We start from the raw sequence: 20,598 nt of genomic DNA on the forward strand, positions 1-20,598 counted from the left end.
GAAGTCAGTCTACAACTTTTATGTGGATGTCTCTCAATTGAACTGTCACCAAATTTTTTATATTATTTGCTTTGGAGCCATTTATGGGACACACCTCCCTTCATGCATTTAAATAAATAGGAAACACAGCACACAAGAAGGACATTTGGGTCACAGGAACTTTGTGCTGCTACTTTATCTTTTTCTTGTGGTTATAACATCCTACCTCTGTTTAGAGGCTGACTTCTTTCTGAGAGGGTAACTGTAAGCCTCCAATAGGTTTAAATTTTTGAGAGACACACTTATCAAATTTCCTCATATAATTATGAAACAATTATTGGTCTAATTTTTTTCTGATTGCCTGTTACATAATGAAACAATATGCAAATGAATGATAAAAGACTAGAATTCATAGGTACTTTTTTTTCTTCCATTTCCAAACTGAAAAAAAAAAATCAGAAGTTTTTCCAAATAAACTGGAGACAATCATAACTTCCTGTATTATGCATTATAACAGTCTGACAGGGACTTTAATATATTAGAAAATTACAATGAAGTCAAGCTTCATTGTATTCCTACTACATAATTACTTAGGAATGACTCAGCTTCACCAAAAATGTTTAATATTAATAGCAAATTTTTAATGGAACCAGTGCAATCCACTGAGAAAACTAATCATAAAGAATGTAGTACTTGATAATATCAGCACTTATTATTCCACCAATTATATTTGTTCACAATTCACATGAATTTCTAAAGTGTCAATAAGACCTTCACAATCCCAAAGAACATATTTATAAAAACAGTTTGTACCTTATTTAAGTTTCAAATATCAGAGCAATTAATACCAGCTTTGAATCTATTTCTTTACTTTTAAAAATTACACTTTTATCTCTTTTGATACTCACTAAATGCTTCTTTTCTACTTCTTTAAATTATGCTCTTTATCATTTCCTTCCTTTTATATTCTTTGAGTTTGTTTTAGCTGTTTTTAAAAATTAACTTATAAATATGGATATTTAGCTCACTAATTTTCACTCTTCAGTTATTATTCTTATTCTTCAATGTAACATTTTCATTATCATTTGGCTTAAATTATCTTCTATTTTTATTTTTCTATTATAATTTTTCTTTGACTTATAGATATTTAGAGATGCTTCATTTTCAAATATTTAGGAAAAGATCTAGCTGTTATTTTAAACATTTCTATCTTAATTAAGCTGTTATCAGAGAACATAATCCATATATATTTGATCCTATGAAATTTGCTGGAATTCACTAAGTGGTCCTGTAATCTTTGTGAATGTTTTGTAAATGCTTAAAAATAATGGATATTCAGCAGTTTTAAAATTCAGTGTCCTATATATGTTCATCAGTGCAAGTAGTTTCTTTATTGTATTATTTAATACATTATATCATTGAAAAAATTTTTGCATGTTCTATCAAAGAGATAAAATATTCTACTGTGATTCTGGATTTGCTTATTTCCCCTTGAGGATTTGCTTATTTCAAATTTTCATTTTTATTCTTTAAAAATATTATTATTGAATATAAATTCTATTTGATAATTATTTTCTCCAAGCAAGATGAAGGTATCTGTCCACTATATTTTGTCTTCCATGGTTGCTATTGCGAAATCAGCTGTGTTTTACTCCTAAGAAGGTAATTCCTTGGCTACTTTTAAAATGTTAGTAATATCTTGGCATAGTTTTTAAGGAAACTATATATTAGAAGCCTACATATAATTTTTGAGTGATATAAAAATGAATGACAGTAGAAATTGTGGATGGAAAACACAGAAAATGAAAAGAATCAAATTAATATATATCAGGACCTATGCTTGCTGTTTATACATTTTATCATGAAATTTGAAAGCTGAGCAAAAGAACTATCATTATCCCCATATTACAGAGGGAAAAGATGGGAGATAGGCAAGGTTTTAATAATCTATGGCACCACAGTTTACCTAGAGGCAACTATGTTATTTAGAGGAGTTCTTAATTTTTTTTAAAAAAAGTGATAATATTTACTATAAGTTACAGTATAAAGTCTAGAAGAGAGATTAGCAGATCTCAATATATCTCTTTTTTATTGTACTTACTTTGTGGAAGAAAGTCGCTCTCCCGACTGATCCAATTTTCCCAGTGTGATTCATGAAGTTAATGTTTCCTTCAGTAGCTCCATAAAACTCACACATCTTAATATTTCCAAATCTGTCTAAGAATTCTCTCCATACATCACTGCGTGCTCCATTTCCAATGGCCAAACGCACCCTATGATCCTTTTCTCCTTCCCTCTGTTAGAAGGAAAACATTTTCCTCTTAATTTATTAATTTCAATTCCCAATTCCTTCTGTCATTGCTATTACTTAAATGGCAACAATCCAGAAGTAAGTTGTATATGGAAAGGAGTAAAAAAATTCATGTAAGTCTGTGGCATAACTGGGTCCCGTAGCTAATGAACTAACACTGGCCCAGAGTAATACAGCTTTTATTTTCCTATATCTGGGAAAATCTCTTCCTAAATTTGAGATGCTGAAGTCTTATTTTCCCTGATATATATTTTCTTCCTTACTAGAATGGAGGTTCCTCAAAAATTTAAAAACAGAACTACCATGTGATCCAATAAAGTGCACCCCATGAAGATGGGGAAAAAATGGAAACAGTGACAGACTTTATTTTCTTGGGCTTTTTGGGCACTGTGGACAGTAACTGCAGCCATGAAATTAAAAGATGCTTGCTTCTTGGAAGAAAAGCTATGACAAACCTGAACAGCATTTTAAAAAGCAGAGACAAAGAAACTTTGCTGACAAAGGTCTATATAGACAAAGCTATGGTTTTTCCAGTAATCATGTATGGATGTGAGAGGTGGAACATAAAGAAGGCTGAGTGTCAAAGAATTGATGCTTTCAAACTGTGGTGCTGAATGAAGAAGACTCGAGAGTCCCTTGGACAGCAAGGAGATCAAACCAGTCAATCCTAAAGGAAATCAACTCTGAATATTCATTGGAAAGACTGATGCTGAAGCTGAAGTTCCAGTACTTTGGCCACCTGATAAGAAGAGCCAGCTCATTGGAAAAGACACCGATGCTGGGAAAGGTTGAAGGCAAGAGGACAAGGGGGCGACAGGGGATGAGACAGTTGGATGGCATCACTGACTCAATGGACACAACTCAAGGAGAGAGTGAAGGACAAGAAAGCCTGGCATGCTGCAGTCCACAGGGTCGCAAAGAGTCCGACATGAATGGCTACTGAAGATCAATAACAAATATTTACTGCAGCATTATTTACAAAAGCCAAGACATGGAAGACCCTAACGCCCATCAACAGATGGATGAAGAAAATGTGATATAGATACATGTGAATATTATTCCATCACAAAGAAGAATGAAATCTTACCAACATAGATGGACTTTGAGGGCATTATGCTAAGTGAAATAAGTCAGACACAGAAAGATAAATACTGTATGATCTCATATATATGTGGCATCTGAAAAACAAACAAACAGCAGCAAAAACAAAACCCCAAAACCCTAAACAGAAAACATATTGGTGGCTGCCAAGGGCAGGGTAAGGAGTGAGCAAAAACGGGTGAAGGGGGTCAAAATGTACACATCTCTAGTCATAAAATAAGCAAGTCCTGGGGATGCACAACACAGCGTGGTGACTATAATTAACAATACTGAATTGCATATTTGAAAGTTGCTAAGAGAGTAGAAAGTGAAGTTGCTCACTCATGTTCGACTCTTTGCGATCCCATGGATTGCAGCCTACCAGGTTCCTCCATCCATGGGATTTTCCAAGCAAGAATACTGGAGTGGGTTGCCATTTCCTTCTCCAGGAGATCTTCCTGACTCAGGGATTGAACCCGGATCTCCTGCATTGTAGGCAGATGCTTTACTGTCTGAGGCACCAGAGTTGACTCTTAAACAACCAGGGATTAAGGACAAGGACCCACCATGCAGTAGAAAATCCAAACATAACTTCTAGCTGGTCCTTAGTATCATCAGTTCCACATTCCCAGATTCAACAACAGCAGATCATGTAATACTATGATATTTACTACTGAAAAAAATCTCCGAATAAGTGGACCTTTGCAGTTCAAATCCATGTTGTTCAAGGGCCACTGTAAATCTTAAAGTTCTTATCACAAGGAAAAGAAAATTTGAAACTATGTATGGTCTTGAATGTTAATTAGACTTACACTGGTGATCAATTTGCAAAACATACAATATACTGAATCATTATATTGCATACCTAAAACTAATATGTTTATGTTCATTATACCTCAATTAAAAAGTTACAGTTAGGATATAATATCAGCTTAGTCATGGTAAAACCATGATTCCCTCTGATGTACCATTATCCTTACAAAAGTAATATAAAATAACAAGAAATAATAATAAGCAATAATAATAAAGTAGAGAACACAATGTCCCTGACACAATTAAAAATGGCCCAATGAACATTCTTTATCTCAGTTCCTTCTCAGTCTTAAAGGAGATTTTAATCTATTAACTTTAAAGAACACAGAGAATGGGAAAGGTAATTTCTCAACCTGAAAAGTGAAGAGATAAGAGGCATGTGACTAAGCAGAGTGGATAAGTTTGAACTCTAAGCCTGCATTTGGGAACACAATACACACTCCAGAGTGTGTCAACAAAGCATCAAAACAAAAAACAAAAAAACATGAGGAAGGCAGAAATCTTGGTTGCAAATTTGTGTAGGAAGCAGTTGCACTCGGAGACATCCTAATACAGACAATGTATCTGGGAGTTTGCCCTCTGCGCATTGGTCAAATACTTGAGACTTACTCTCTGAAGAAGGCCAACCAGATACCATTTCAGGTGTAGGAATCTATTGAAAACAGTAGATTCAGTGCAAGCCTGAATATTAAGTGGTGAGATCTCAGAGCCAAACTAATCTGCAGAGGTAGAAATCAGAATACTGTTTACATTTGGTAGAACAATGACTGATTTTTTATGATACCTAGGGGAATATCTTCAAGAAAAAATGAATAAAATTCATTAAAAATACTTGAAGTGTTATTAAATCATGTTCAGAAATTTCAGCTATAATGGAAAGTTTTGAGATGAATTAGTAACAGGCATTTAGAAAACAAAATTTTAGAAGTCAATTAGCATCAGGAATAAAAAGCTAAAAATTCTCATTATATTTTAATTACATTGTATGTATGCTATGAACAAATTATATATGACTTTTTAAAATGAAAACAACTAATAATCAGCATATTTTAAAACATATTTAAAACAAAATATTTTAAAACATTAATATAATTAGATTGGTGCCACAGAGGGAGAAGAAACATATGTGTGCATGAATGACTGTGAGTAGGAAGGGCAGCAGATGACAGCTAAAACTGAAAAATCAAGAAGTAGTAACATACATGTTTTATTAAGAAATATAGAAGTAGGGGCTTCCCTGGAGCCTCAGTGGTAAAGAATCCTCCTGCCAATGCAGGGAACATGGGCTAGATCCCTGATTCAGGAAGATCCCACATGCTGCAGAGCAGCTGAGCCCTGTGCCACAGTTATTGAGCCTGTGCTCTAGGGCCTGGGAGCCACAGCTACTGAACCACACGCTGCAGCTACTGAAGCCCAGGTGCCCTAGAGCCCATGTTCCACAGGAGAAGCCGCTGCAACGAGAAGCCCACGCACCACACTAGAGAGTAGCCCCTGCTCACCACAACTAGAGAAAAGCCTGGGCAGCAGTGGAGACCCAGCACAGCCAAAAATAAATAAATAAATACAATTATTAAAAAAAAATAAACACAGAAGTAAATAATAATCAAAATAACTTAAAATAATTAAATATATTTACCTCTAGAGATCAAGTATTGACAGCATTGGGTACCGTTTTCTCTTGAGAGTACTATCTGATTTTTTTTTAAATTGTAAAAGTACTAGTTTAGTAAAATAAAAATCAAATTAAAAAAATAAAATAAGAGCCAAGGGCTGTGGATACATCAGAATCCGACTTGCTGATTTCATTAGGCCTTTAAACTCGTAAGGTAAATATTCCACTGATAAACGAAACACAATGAATAAACAAACAAAAACGTCCCTCAATCACAGTAGCTTCTTCCAAGACAGAGGATTCTTCTCTACCACTAAATACAACCAGGAGCAATTCTGTCCTGGTTCCTCCTCCCATGGGCATGCCCAATACTGCCCACCTGGCATGGAACCAGCTTAAGAATTTTTCACTGCCATCTTCGTATATAAAATAGTAGTCCTGAAAATCTTAGGATTTATTCTGCTTTAACAGAGAACAATCTTTCGTACGGCATGACTCCTGGATGCTTTTCAGGTAAGAGACGAGTTTTAGCAAGTATCATTAATTATAAAATGAACTGGCATACCAGTAAGAAGGTTGTTTGCAAACCCAATTACATAGATTTTAACCTGTGTGGTCTATAGCTGTATAAGCTTACTATTAATAAATGAGAATATTCATTCAGGGTCATTCAATGATATCGAAAATAAAATCACCAAAACTAGGATAAGGCTTTTATCCAGAAATATTAAATTCACATATTTAACTCTTCAGATATGTATTTATTTAAAGTGCTTAAATATTTATTCTACTTTTCTTTCCTTTAAAAGAAAACCCAGAAGATCATGCTTTGAGGGGTATGAAGAAAGGTCAACAGATTCATTATTTAGTGTTGTGGGAAAAAAGAGAATGAATATTTCCTTTGTCGCTGGTATGCATATACTCCTAAGAGTAAAATACAAATGACATAATTAACATAAGGTATATAAATTACAGTTATTTTACAGTTTATTGAGATATAATCTAAAGTTTCAATGACATTATTCAGATTTTTGTTTAACTGATTAAAATCATGAGCGTGGAAATATATAAATGAAAATAATATTATTCTTTTATTTATAATAATGATATAAAAATATATGAAGCTCTGGAGCAAGACCAAACTATATAATTATGTTTGGCATATGCCCACACAAAATCACATATATACACATATATGGAGACGTGAGGGGAGAAGAGAAACAGAAGCTTTTAAAAGACTAGTTTACACAGGAGTGGAAACTTTAAAGATATATAATACCCAGGGAGATGTTATCATAAATGCCATCAAGATGTTATCAAGGGTTACCTGGGGCTAAATCCAGCCTACTTCCTCTTTTAGTCAATAAGTTTTATTAGGACAGAATCATACCCATTTATTTGAATTGTCTACCCTGCTTTTGCAATACAGCTGCAGAACTAAGTAGTTGTGCCAGACAGCATAATCCACAAATCCTAAAATAATTACTAATCCGGTGCTTTATGGAAAAAGCTTATTGACCTCTGCCCTAAATTATACACAAAGTGAGAAAAGCAACAACTTAATGTTAACACATAGCAAACACCACCTGGTAAACTGGACAACACACTGGTGCTACAAATTAGCTCATTAAGCCTTTCATCCAGATTCATTCTATGTTTTCTTCCTAAAAGAAGGGCTGTATCTTACTGGAAATAAAGGGGAGTTGGTTTTATTTGTAAAGCAGATGAAGAGTTTCTTATGTGTACAAGCACATTGGTTGGTGGGCAAAAGGTTGTTCAGATGAGCCTTGAAAAAATCCTACCCACCTAGTGATGTTGGGAAGCTCTCTTGGTGACCCTGCAAGATGACTGGAAGCCAAGGGAAGGTATCAAGCAGAGCCTGAGGTAATAAAAACAGTAAACTGGTACCAATGGCATGACGGACTGAGAGTTTTGCAGCAGACAGCAGTTGAAATGATCCAGATAAAAGATGATAAGAGGGGGAACCCACTATATGGCCAGAGAAATGGTAAAGGAGGGTCAGCAAAAAGACAAATGTGCAGAAGAAAAAATTATCAAGATTGGTAAAGGGAGACTTCAAGCATACCCTGGCATATATGAAAATTGAGACTCTTGAGAGTCCCTTGGACTGCAAGGAGATCAAATCAGTCAATCCTAAAGGATATCAGCCCTGAATATTCATTGGAAGGACTGATGCTGAAGCTTAAGCACCAATACTTTGGCCACCTGATGCTAAGAACTGACTTGTTGGAAAAGACCCTGATGCTGGAAAGATTGAAGGCAGGAGGAGAAGGGGATGACAGAGGATGAGATGGTTGGATAGCATCACCAACTCGATGGACATGAGTTTGAGCAAGCTCTGGGAGTTGGTGATGGACAGGGAAGTCTGGTGTGCTACAGTCCACAGGGTTGCAAAGAGTCGGACACAACTGAACAACTGAACTGAACTGATATGGAAATTGAGAGCAGGGTCTGAGGTTGTGAATCACACTTAATCTCATGTGTGTCCTTTTTGAAGGTGATTTGTGAAATCAGTGGTAAATCATCTAAAATGTAACCAAATCTTCCTAATGCATGCATGCCAAGTCACTTCAGTTGTGTCTGATTCTTTTTTGCAACCCCATGACTGCAGCCTACCAGGCTCCTCTGTCCATGGGATTCTCCAGGCAAGAATACAGGAATGGGTTGCCATGCCCTCCTCCAAGGGATCTTCCCAACCCAGAGATTGAACCCTTGTCTTTTGCATCTCCTGCACTGGCAGGCAGGTTCTTTACCACTAGTGTCATCTGGGAAGTCTTAATCTTCCTAATGCCCATCTATCATTTAAAGAAGTTCCTCTCTGTCTAAAAGTCTCTTAAAGACTTCTTTTAGGAAAAATTCCAATTCCTTTCCCTTCTTCCTGAGTTATGAGGTTACTACCTAAATGTCACTGGATATCTAGGCTGTGTTGGGAACAGGATGAGGAAAGCATGCGTAAATATAAGCACAATTAAATGAACAAATGAACACATAGCACCTACATAGGCACATACACAAAAGAAAGACACAGAGTGGCAGAGACAAAGAGACAGATGGAAGAGGAAAGGCAGAGAGAAAAAGTTAGAGAGAGAGAGAGAATATGGAAAAAAAAAGAAACAGAGTGAAATAGAGCAACATAAAAACATGGACACAGTGACATATGCAGAGGCAGAAAGAGACCCATCTGCATGTGACAGAAACACAGAGACACTCAAGACAGTTGAAGACACACACACACACACACACACACATGTGCACGCAGGGGTGTAAAGTGAGACACAGTTACACAGCACAGAGATCCACAACACAAACAGAGCGAGAGATGGTGACAAAGACGCATGCACACCGAGGGGTGTTTTCTCTCTCACAAATACATATGCACACACACACAAAGCCAAAAAAAAAAAGATATAAACTAGACACAGATATCCTGGAAGACAGAGAGAAGCACATACACAGAGACGCACAGCTGCACACAGAGGCATCAGCATGCAGGCACACAGAACGAGACGCATGCAAATAGAGAGACTTACGATCAGAAACTGAGACAGAGAGAGTCCAAGAAAGAGGGCAAAGCAGAAATCGGGACAGTGTGGGACGGGAACGAAAGACAAGCCTGCAGTCATGTCAGAAGAAGCAAGAGAGTATGTCTGTACCCCGTGACCAGGTTATTATATTATCTCATTTTAATCACCATGACAACTCTATGAAATAAGAAACATTATCCCCATTTTGCACACTGGGATAATGAAGTTCAGGTCCAAAGTCAAACATCAAATAAACAGAGATAGAATGTGAACTCATCAAAGCCTACATGCTCCGTGGGCAGAGAGGGAAGGAAGGAAGGAGGAACGGACAGAAGGAAAGAAAGAAGGGGAGCAGGGAGAAAACCAGCTCAAAACCCCTCAACAGCTCTTGCTCTGTTTTCCCAAGCCTTTCCCCATGATTTTAGTAATAGAAAACAATTGAATCCTGGGTGTCTGGGCTTCCCTGGTGGCTTAGTGGTAAAGAATCTGCCTGCCAATGCAGGAGACACGAGTTTGATCCCTGATCTGGGAAGATCCTACATGCCGTGGGGAAACTATTCCTGAGTGCCACAACTATTGAGACTGTGCTCTAGAGCCTGGGAGCCCAAACTGCTGAAGCCTGCAACAGCCTGTGCTCCGCAACCAGAGAAGCCACTGCAATGAGAAGCCCTCATACCACAACTAGAGACCAGGCCCCGCTCTCTACAACTACAGAATGGTCCTCGCAGCAACAAAGACCAAGCACAGCCAAAGATAAATAAATACATAAAACTAGTAGTAATAAAAAAAGGAAATTCTAGTTTAGCAGTAAGGGCTCAAGTGTTTATACACTGGTGCACACACAGAGTAAGCCACTTCATTGTACACAGAACAGACACATTTTATCCCATTTGAAATTTAAGAGAGAACCTGCTCAATGGATCAGAGCTTTCAATGCTGACATTCCAGGGTCACAGTTTCCAGTAGATGGTTTCCCTCTGGCTTTCAGTGCCACGCATCACAACGATGTGCCCATAGCAGTGGAGGAGTCACAGTAATTTGTACCAAGGCTCTTGTTTCTTCAAAATATCCTCTGGGAGCTGTTTTCCAGGAGTGTCTGTTGAGCTTCTGTATTTGAGGGACTGGCTAAACTGCAGTTACCTCCTACCAGTCACAGATTTATTCCTGTGCTGAAATATACAGGTCTCTAACAATGCCTCTTAGAAACAAAGCCTCCTTCTTCCAGACCACGTGCTTAATCCTATTCAGTGAATCTACAACACACCCAGGCTGAATAGCCTCTTTATATACTTATGAAAAGTGAAACTCTGGAGGCTCTGTTTTAATATAGGTAATTTTGTGTATCAACCCTGATTTCTCAGGAAACAAAGACTGTTGATAGATGGAGAGACAAAAAAAAAAAACAACAACTCACAGTGAAAACAAAGGGGCAAATCTTTTCTGCCTTTTAGCCCTGGATAAGCAGTGACTTAAGGGACAAAACAAAAGTATGGTGTAATTCGTAAAGGATCATCAAAAACATACAACTTGTGTTAGGGATTACAATTCTTCCATCTTGATTCTATTTAACAGAAGACCTCTTTTCTCCAAAACCCACTGTAATCACACATATACAAGTATCACACCCACGCATCCCAGTAATAAGAAGAATGACTATAACATTCCAACAGTTTGCTTCTTTCATGGACACTCTACTACTACACACTGGAAAAATACAGACAGCAAGCCCAGTGGGTGTCACAGAACAGGGACAAAGAAACTCAAGTTCAAACAGGGTAAGAGAGAATCCTGTTGACAAGAAAACAGGCACAAAAGAGCAGATTTTATACTGAAGCAGGAAAGGAATGGTGGAGGGGAGAGGCCAGGGGACTCTTTCCAGAAAGGACCTAAGAGGATTTGAAAGCAGAGTCCCCTATTGCTAAGACAGTATAGGCTCAGCTGCCCCTAAAAGTCATGGTCAAGCTGCCTTTCCAGTCTGGGTATGGGCAAGCCACGATTTCAGAGATGACAGTCATCAGTTCAACAAACCAATCTACATCATAAATAACAGTAAGAAAAGACCTCTGGGACCACAAGTGTTACCACAAAAAGCTCTAACACATTGTTGTTTGGTTCCTAAGTCCTACTCTTTGCAGCTCCATCGACTGCAGCACGCCAGGCTTCCCTGTCCTTCACTATCTCCCGGAGTTTGCTTAAACGCATGTCCATTGAGTCGGTGATGCCATCCAACTATCTCATCCTCTGTCACCCCCTTTTCCTTCTGCCCTTGATCTTTCCCAGCATCAGAGTCTTTTCCAATAAACTGGCTCTTTGCATCAAGGGAGCTTCAGCTTTAGCATCAGTCCTTCCAATCACACCGTGACACCTAGTGGGCTCATTTCCACTCATTTTCTAGAAAATAATAAGTAATCAAGATTGCCATTTGTAGATCACTCTGCACAGGTGCTTTCTATCCTGGCAGCACTGGGAGAACTGAAAATGGGAGGAAAGCAATGCTTCAGACCAGCGGCGCTGCAAAGTGGCTTTGTAGAGAAAGACCAGCTTCAGGAGGTGACAAGACTCACCTCTAACCCAAATGACTGAGTTCACTCACCTAAAAGGGAGGACGATCTTCCCTGGAGACCCAGAAAAAGTTCACCTGAGCCACAACTGCCATGAGTCACTAATGAATGTTCTGAAAAATGCAAGATAATTTCTGCTGAGTGCAGCAATGGCCTCAGGCCCTTTTAGGCAATAATGCCAACTGTGATTTTTCTGAACTCTCCCTGGACTCTGTCCTCCCCAGGAACTCTGACTTTCTCATTGCAATTGAGCTTCCCTTTCAGGTCTGGGACTAGGCAAAGGCTGTGCCGATTATGAACACTTGTATGTCCCAGCAACTGGTCTTCTCATATTTGTTACTTTATTTTTAAAACTAATACAACTATTTTTTATTCAGCACTACGATGTCAGGCACCATTTTGAGTACTGAGGATATAACTATAGATAAAAATGATAAACCTCCTGCTTTCCTGGAACTTATATCATAGGGTGGGGAGATTAAATGACAACAAATAAAAATTATCTATGAAATATATAATGAGGTGATATGTTTTATGAGGAAAATAAGGCAGTGAAAGAGAACTAGGAGACTGTAGTGAAGAGCCTGACTCCATTCTTTATGGTTGACTGTGGAGAGATTTCAAACCACCCCCATCCCCCTTCCTCTTCTGCCCTAAATCTGAGCAAACTATTGAGAATGGCCAGGGCTCCTTCCTTTGGCAGCAACAGGAAGTTCAAAGCACATGAGCAACGCTACGTGCACAAGGTCCCTCACCCTAGTGCCAGCCTCTTAGCACAATAAAAGCTGAACTGGTCTCTTTCCTCTGCTATCCCAAGTCAGTTTTTGACCTGCTTGGGCCCCTTGTCCTCCTCTCCCCAGAAAGTCACATTATGTGAGTAATAAATCCATTCACATTCTCTTAGTGCACGTATGACATCATCAGTCTCAACAGTACAACCCGATTTTGAGTGTGGGGTCCACGTGAGTTGGGAAGGGACTTGTACCAGACATAAATATGGGTTGTGGCCAGAGAAGCCCTCTCTGAGGAGGAGGAGGAGGGGATCTGAATAGCCAGAGAGTGAGACATGCAAATATCTGGGGGGAACATTCAAGGGGAGGAACTGAGAGTCCTGGTGCATTGAAGAAAAAACTAGGAGGCCACTGAGGCTGGGGTGGATGAAACAAGCAGAGTGTGTGTCGGGGTGGGGGTGGGGGATCCTAGCAGGGCAAGCAGATCCCACAGAGCTGTATGGCCCCATGCTAAGGGCATCTGGATTTTCCTCCAGGAAAACTATCAGAGGGATTTGAATAGCGAAGTAACATAATCTGATTTACATTTTAACAGAATCATTCCAACTGCTACATAAGAATTGAAGTTAGAAGGGCAAAATGGAGTTCAGAAGAGGCCATTGCTGGGATTTGGAGGGGCGGGAAGTTGTGCCAATGCAGATGAGAGCAGCAGGGCAGTAAGATGAGGTTTGAGTCTGGATATATTTAAACGTTGAAACTGCAGGATGTGCTCGTGGAGGTGTGAGAAAAAGAGAAGCTGCAAGGAAGATTAATGACAGAGCTGCAGATACACTTTTGAGAGTTAAGTTGTAGATGGTATTTTCAGCTGGGAACACGTCCAGGGAGAGAGAGAAGGGAAAGGCTTGACTGAGAGTTCTGGACATGCTACCAGTTAGAGGTCAGGAAGACTGAGGAAGATCCCAGCAATAGAGCCAATTTAAAGCTATAAACTGGCATTCCTGAGCCTGGTTTATATGAGTCTAATATAGAGATACGGGCTGATAGATGCGATTGCGAACCTGTCAGGCTGGAGACTAGAACAACTTTGGCACATTTGTTACAATAACAAAAACATCTCATGAGGCCTCTTTGGAGAAGGCTGTCTCCTCTTCCAGGAGACTCCATCATTATGGACCATCTGTCTCCATTTGTACTTCAATTTCTGTCTCATTAATACTTACGTCAGCTTTGGATGTAATTGTTATTATACTCATCCTGTAGATGAAAAGACTGCTGTGGGGACTGCTCAGAGAAGCTGAACAATTCGCCCATCATCACAGAGCTTATAAGATAGGGAAGACAGGCTTGAATGTGAAGCTCCCTAACTCCAAGGTGCAAAGAAATTAAATGATTTGCTTGATGCCACATGATGAATTAATGGAAAAGATGGACTTAGAACTCTCTTTTTTATTTAAATCCATTGTCTTTCTTTCACTGGGAATAAAGTCATCTGCTGGAAAATTCAGGCTGCTAATAATTTGCTAAAGAATCTTGTATTTTCTGGTAAGCCTTACTAGAAAGGCAGAGATCCACAATTTCTGACCTTGACTTCATATGTCCATAGCATGGACATTAGAAACAGATTATTAAAGGAAGAGGCAATGTGGAAAATAGCAAATAAATAGTAAAATAAATAATCTTGAATATAAATTTTAAAATGTTAAATCAATATGGAAGGTAGGAAAACCAACTAATACACCATGTTTATAGTAACAGCAGGATATACCCCAAGAGGAAACAGGTATAATATTTTCAGGGTTTCCGATTTTGTATTTTTATTTCTAATGTTTTTGTGTGACAAGTGCAATATAAACCTGTTAACATTTTAACATTAGTAAAGTTTTATTTTAAAATAATAATGGTCTAAATTGATTTTTGCAATCAATGTTGCATGGTTTTTATTATTCAAAGGCCAAATATTTTTTAACACTACAAAATTATTCTAATTTTATAATGACATTCATGAAAAACATTACCACATTCTGCTTAAAAATAATATCCTTCCATTTGTGTTTGGCTTATCACTTCACGTTTTTTCACATACATCTTATAACTGGATGATTAGAATCAATGGGCAAATTAGGAGAAGTAGGTACTGTTATCTATTTTATATTGGGTTAGCCAAAAAGTTCATTCAGGTTTTTCCATAAGATGTCACAGAAAAACATGAATTAACTTTTGACTACACTAAAGCCTTTGACTTTGTAGATCACAATAAACTGTGGGAAAGTCTTAAAGAGACGGGGATACCAGACAACCTTACTTGCCTCCTGCAAAACCTGTATGCAGGTCAAGAAGCAACAGTTAGAAACCGGACATGGAACAACAGACTAATTGCAAATTGGGAAAGGAGTACATCAAAGCTGTATATTGCCATCCTGCTTATTTAACTTATATGCAGAGTATATCATGTAATGGCGGGTTGGATGAAGCACAAGCTGGAATCAAGATTGCTGGGAGAAATATCAATAACACAGCTGACACCACCCTTATGTCAGAAAGCAAAGAGGAATTAAAGAAATCCTTGATGAAAGTAAAAGAGGAGAGTGAAAAAACTAGCTTAAAACTCAACATTCAAAAAAATGAAAATCATGGCATCTGGTCCCATCACTTCATGGCAAATAGTTGGGGAAACAATGGAAAGAATGACAGACTTTACTTTCTTGGGTTCCAAAATCACTGCAGATGGTGACTGAAGCCATGAAATTAAAAGACACTTCCTCCTTGGAAAAACAGCTATGACAAACCTAGACAGCATATTAAAATGCAGAGATATTATTGCCAACAAAGGTCTGTTGGCAAAAGTCAAAGCTGTGGTTTTTCCAAGTAGTCATGTATGGGTGTGGACCACAAAGAAGGCTGAGCACTGAAAAACTGATACCTTTGAACTGTGGTGTTGGAGAAGTCTCTTAGGAGTCCCTTGGACAGCAAGGAGATCAAAACAGTCAATCCCAAAGGATATCAACCCTGAATATTCATTGGAAGGACTGATGCTGAAGCTGAAGCTCCAATACTTTGGCCACCTGGTGTGAAGAGCTGACTCACTGGAAAAAAACCCTGATGCTGGGAAAGATTGAAGGCAGGAAGAGAAGGGGGCGAAAGTGGACGAGATGGTTGGATGGCATCACTGACTCAATGGACATGAGTCTGAGAAAACCCAGGGAGGTTGTGAAGGACAGGGAAGCCTGGTGTGCTGCAGTCCATGGGGTCGCAAAGAGTCAGACGTTGCTGAGCAACTGAACAACAACAACAAATATAAAGACAGAACCTGTGGCTCCAAGAGAAGAGACCAGTAGAGAGTCACATAATAAAAGCTTGAACTGAGCCTGTGTCTTTTGATTCCACAGCCAACACACTACCTGATGGCTTTCCATATAAAGCAAACTTGTGGGGAAATCCAGTAAAAAAGGATATATGTATTCTAGTGGAAATGACAGCAGCAAAGGTATAATAGATAAGACAGAAAAAGACATGTATGCTTTATATGTACCACTACCCATGAACTATGAATCAGTAAGTATTAAAAATGCATTTATAAAAAGCCTTTAATATATACACAGTTCTAAAACTTTCCAAAACATTAATTCCCTTCTAATTCTACCAACATTTAGGTTGCTAATAGCTATTTTTAAATATTAGTCCCTCATATTTATATATTTGTAGCTTCTCAGCAGAAAAGAAAGTTCTGGTTCCTTGCCAACTTTTCTAAAGCTTTCATATTTAGTATGAGAATAGTAAACACGTCTCTGATTTATTAAAGAAAAACTGGGTTTTAAAAGAGAGCTGATTTTCTCAACCATGTAAAAATATGCTTCAAATATCTGAGGAAAAGAAAAAATTTAAAAAGTACTAAATATTTTTAAACAACTGGATCTTGGAGATAAAATCAATTATTCTGAGTGCTGTCAAGAAGACAATGGCAATGAAACTAAATCAGAACATCTTGATAACAACTAAAATTCACATTAATTTTAAAGTGTCATTCTTTGGAAGTTACTACATGGGATAATCAAAGTTTCCAAAGCTTAATTCTTTGACAAACTACATCTTTCACAAGATGTGAAATGGGGAAAACCTAATGGTAAAACACTTGAAGTAATACAGAGACTAAGAAAATGAAAACACAATAAAAGAACAAATGCTTTAAAAATATTCATTTTTCAATTAGAAAAGAATAAATAGTAATGCCCTGAATCAGGGACAAGGTAATGCCAATGAGAGCCTGTAACTGTCTTCAGACCCATTAAAAACATAACTGATAAAACCAATATACAAGTTCAAGAGATCTAGGTTAAGTCAGCATCATTTAGTCACTGAGTGGTAAAGAATCTGCCCACTAATGCATGAGAGGGGGGTTCGAACCTTGGGTTGGGAAGATCCCCTGGAGAAGAAAATGGCAACCGACCCATGTATTCTTGCCTGGAGACCCCTTGGGTAACGAAGCCTGGCGTGCTACAGTCCATAGGGTTGCAAAACCACAAGAATTGGAATTTTATTCTCGAGTACTATTGAATTGTCTTTATCCTTACATCTTATCTAAATATGACAAAGTGAAAGTGTTAGTTGCTCAGTTGTGTTTGACTCTTTGTGACACTACGGACTGTAGCATGCCAGGCTTCTTTGTCCATGGAAGGAAACCTCTTAAAGCTTGAAAGAAATGATGGATTCTCTTTGGAGAAAGTACAGCAGGTTCCCTTTCATAATGAAGTCTTAAAAAATCTCACATCATCAATGCCAACATTTTCATTTTGCTACCTTCAAAAAAACACAGCACTTAAGGGTTCACTTCAGGACTGTCTAAACATTACTAAATATTGTAATGTAAAAAAAATAATAATAATAAAAAAATTTTTTTAAAAAGAAAGTTTAGTATAATCTATACGGAATTGAATGAAGAATATTTAATATTTAATGAAAAATATTCAATAAATATATCAAATACGTTTAAAATGTTTTAAAATGTCTCTCTTCATGATGAGAGTTGAGCATAAACTATTTTGTCAAAGTTTTAATATTGTCAAAGTTTAATATTCAATGTTAATATTCACTATAATATTCAGAATCATAAGTATATTTTCTAGTTCCCAGTAAATTTCTTAAATTTTAAGAAAATAATATAAGGGAAATAGGATATAATTAATAGAAAACATATATACAAATGTACATATACTAAAGAATATAAGCTATGCTTTGAGAATGTCAAAATGTGGGTGTTCCACATTGAGAGCTATAGACAAACTATATAGTGTAAATGATAGACTATAATGTTAACTTGAAAAAGAGGCATAATACATATGCATCATAACAGAGGGCTTTGTTAATTAGGCCCCGTTCCCTGTACATTTTGGGCTCCAGATTCCTGCATTCAACTGCCTATTTTACTACTTAAACTGGATGTCTAACACACCAAACTTAACATGTCCAAAAGATATTTAATTTTCACTTCTTGAATCTCAGTTTTCCTTATCTCAACAGATAGTTCACAATTGCCTAGACATATGAACTGCAATCTTCTTCACTCTTCCCTCCCTATTCCTGAACTAATGGGAATCTTATTATCTTGCTATCTTTCCTTCAAAATGGATTCCCGAATGGGTATATTTTCTAGTTTACTTTCATCTTTTCCCAAATGCTCTGAAGGGTACAAAATCCAAATTTCACCTCCAGGATCTACTGAGCCCCGTAAGATCTGGTCCATGGATGGCCCAGCCAGTTTGCATCTCATTAAACACTCAGTGGTGTGTCCGCTGCGGGCTGCGTTGTTTTCAGTTTATTCCATCATGACTGCAGTCCGCTGGCTTTGCCTTGGCGGTATCCCACCCACACCATCATGATTCCTCAGCTCTCAGGTTACCATGTCAGTGAAGCCTTCCCTGACCGCTCCACCTAATCAGCAATCCCTCACTCCTACCACTCATTGGTCTCCATCACCTCAAAAGGTTTTGTTTCTCTGTAATATTTATCATTATCTGTAATCACTTTTGTAATACTGGCGTGGGTTGCCATTTCCTCCTCCAAGGGATCTTCCTGACCCAGGGATTGAACCTGAGTGTCTCTTGTGTCTCTTGCATTGGCAGGCAGATTCTTTACACTGTGCCACCTGAAAAGCCCTAATATTAAGAAAATGTAAGGCTAGATCTATGATAAAATGTATGATGGCCTTCAGTAATGTAGAAAATATGTAGGATTGGAAGATGGGGAAAGAGCTGCTTTTCTAGTCTCAGGGGAAGAAGATAACTCCAACACTCCATGACTAAGAGGAGCAAGTACCTCAGATACTTTTTTTTAGATTTTCTTTAAGGACAGTGCTGCTGCCAGCAGTTTGAGGCACATCCAAATGTTTATGCCAAAGGAAATTTTGTAACTGAAGTTTTTAAAAAGAGAAAAATGATGGGGTTTAGTCGGGGGGTGGATAAGTGCTTCCAGCTAGGGACAGTCAACTCTAGGAGGTTTTTATGCAACTACATACAAACACTCAACTCAGACTGTGGCTTCTGCCTTCAGGTGAATGTCCAGAATATATTACCTACCCTGAGATGGACAACAACTCTAGATATAGAGAATATGTGGTTTTGCTTTCTTTTAAATATGTCTATTAAATATCTCTGGGGCTTAAAACCACATCTAATGAGACGTGCAATTTACTTCCTTTGAAGGTGTGTGGACTGTGTCACTTGTTAACTCTGTGGCCCGACTTGAACCCACTGCTGTGTTGGCTGCTCAGCACACACTGCCACTTCCTTTCAGGGAAGTTCATTGAAAGGAAGGAACACTGGGCAGCAAGAGAACAAGATCCCCTTGAAGGGATAAGATGTCATAACAAAATGACTTTCTTCTTTTCCCAATCTTTAATGCCAAGAACTGTTTGTACTCTGTCTGTGAGAAATCAACAAAGAAGATTAGGTAATACAATGTATCTCTGTTCAAAAAAAAAAATCGTTACGTTTTCCTTTTGGCAAATATGTTTATTTCCCTCTCTCCTCATCAACTTGTCTTTGGGTAAGTGCTTACAGATTATTTCACAAACATGAGTCTTTCCTCAAAGAACTTTAAGAATTAAAATAATTAACTAAACAACCAGGAGTTCTGCTCTCAATTCAGTTCTCTCAAATTTTCTTCAGCTACAGTATTTCTCCCAAATCAGCGCAGTACAAGTTTAGAGAAGAGAAAAGAATATTTCACCTCGCTTAAAAACGTCAAAGGAAAACATCATGAAAAAAGGCTTATAGCAAATATAACAAACTTAATTAATTTATTATACGAAATAGGAGCTCAAATGAATAAGATAAAACATGTGCCAAAGAGATAAATAAGTAAAAGAGGTATTTTAAAAGGGAGCTACAGTTAAAAAGCTCCCCCATTTTGCCAGTAATCTTAACAAAGAAATCAAAAATATGTTAGCTTCTAGTTTATTAAACTAGAAATAAAATTAAAACTCTTTTCCTCATTTTTTTAAAAAAGAAACAACATTCTTTGCTCGAACAATATTACTACAAAGCCCAAGCAAGTTGGGTTTCATCCACTATATCTGAAAGAGTGAGCCAGGGAGACTGGTCTTTTCTCCCTGTTCTCCATCCTACAGGGACTTTTGCAGAAACTTACAAAGCATAATGTATTTTAAGTGTTACCCACGTAAATAAAATGTAAGCGCTATTAACAACAATGACAAAAACAACTAGTGTCTTGTTTTCCATGAAGGACACTGGAAGACCCTTATTTTTAATACCACTCAGTATCAATAAGAGACTGTGCAGTGGGCATACTCCAAATTGTCAATGAGATTCTAAATCACATCAATCACTCTGAACAGCAATCTGGAAACATGCCATAAAACTCACCAAAACGTCTGTGTTCTTTGACTACCTTCACTTCTGAGGCCCCACACTGACTATATTCCATGAGGATACTAAATATAGCATCATTTAAG

At 37.8% G+C, this 20,598-nt stretch overlaps 1 protein-coding gene across 2 annotated transcripts in view; it reads right to left on the reverse strand.

Annotated features, from left to right (window-relative positions):
• SLC27A6 (solute carrier family 27 member 6) overlaps positions 1 to 20,598 on the reverse strand; it is an 80,890-nt gene that overhangs the window by 27,191 nt on the left and 33,101 nt on the right. The window contains exon 5 of one of the 2 annotated variants that reach the window (NM_001101169.1): positions 2,081 to 2,275. The exons of the other annotated variant lie outside the window; for it this stretch is intronic. Within the exon in view, the coding sequence (NP_001094639.1) occupies positions 2,081 to 2,275 (195 nt within the window). The remainder of the gene's footprint in view (positions 1 to 2,080; positions 2,276 to 20,598) is intronic. 2 annotated transcript variants of the gene reach the window in all.

The sequence above is a fragment of the Bos taurus genome, chromosome 7, assembly GCF_002263795.3.
Source record: "Bos taurus isolate L1 Dominette 01449 registration number 42190680 breed Hereford chromosome 7, ARS-UCD2.0, whole genome shotgun sequence".
NCBI classification, from domain to species: domain Eukaryota; kingdom Metazoa; phylum Chordata; class Mammalia; order Artiodactyla; family Bovidae; genus Bos; species Bos taurus.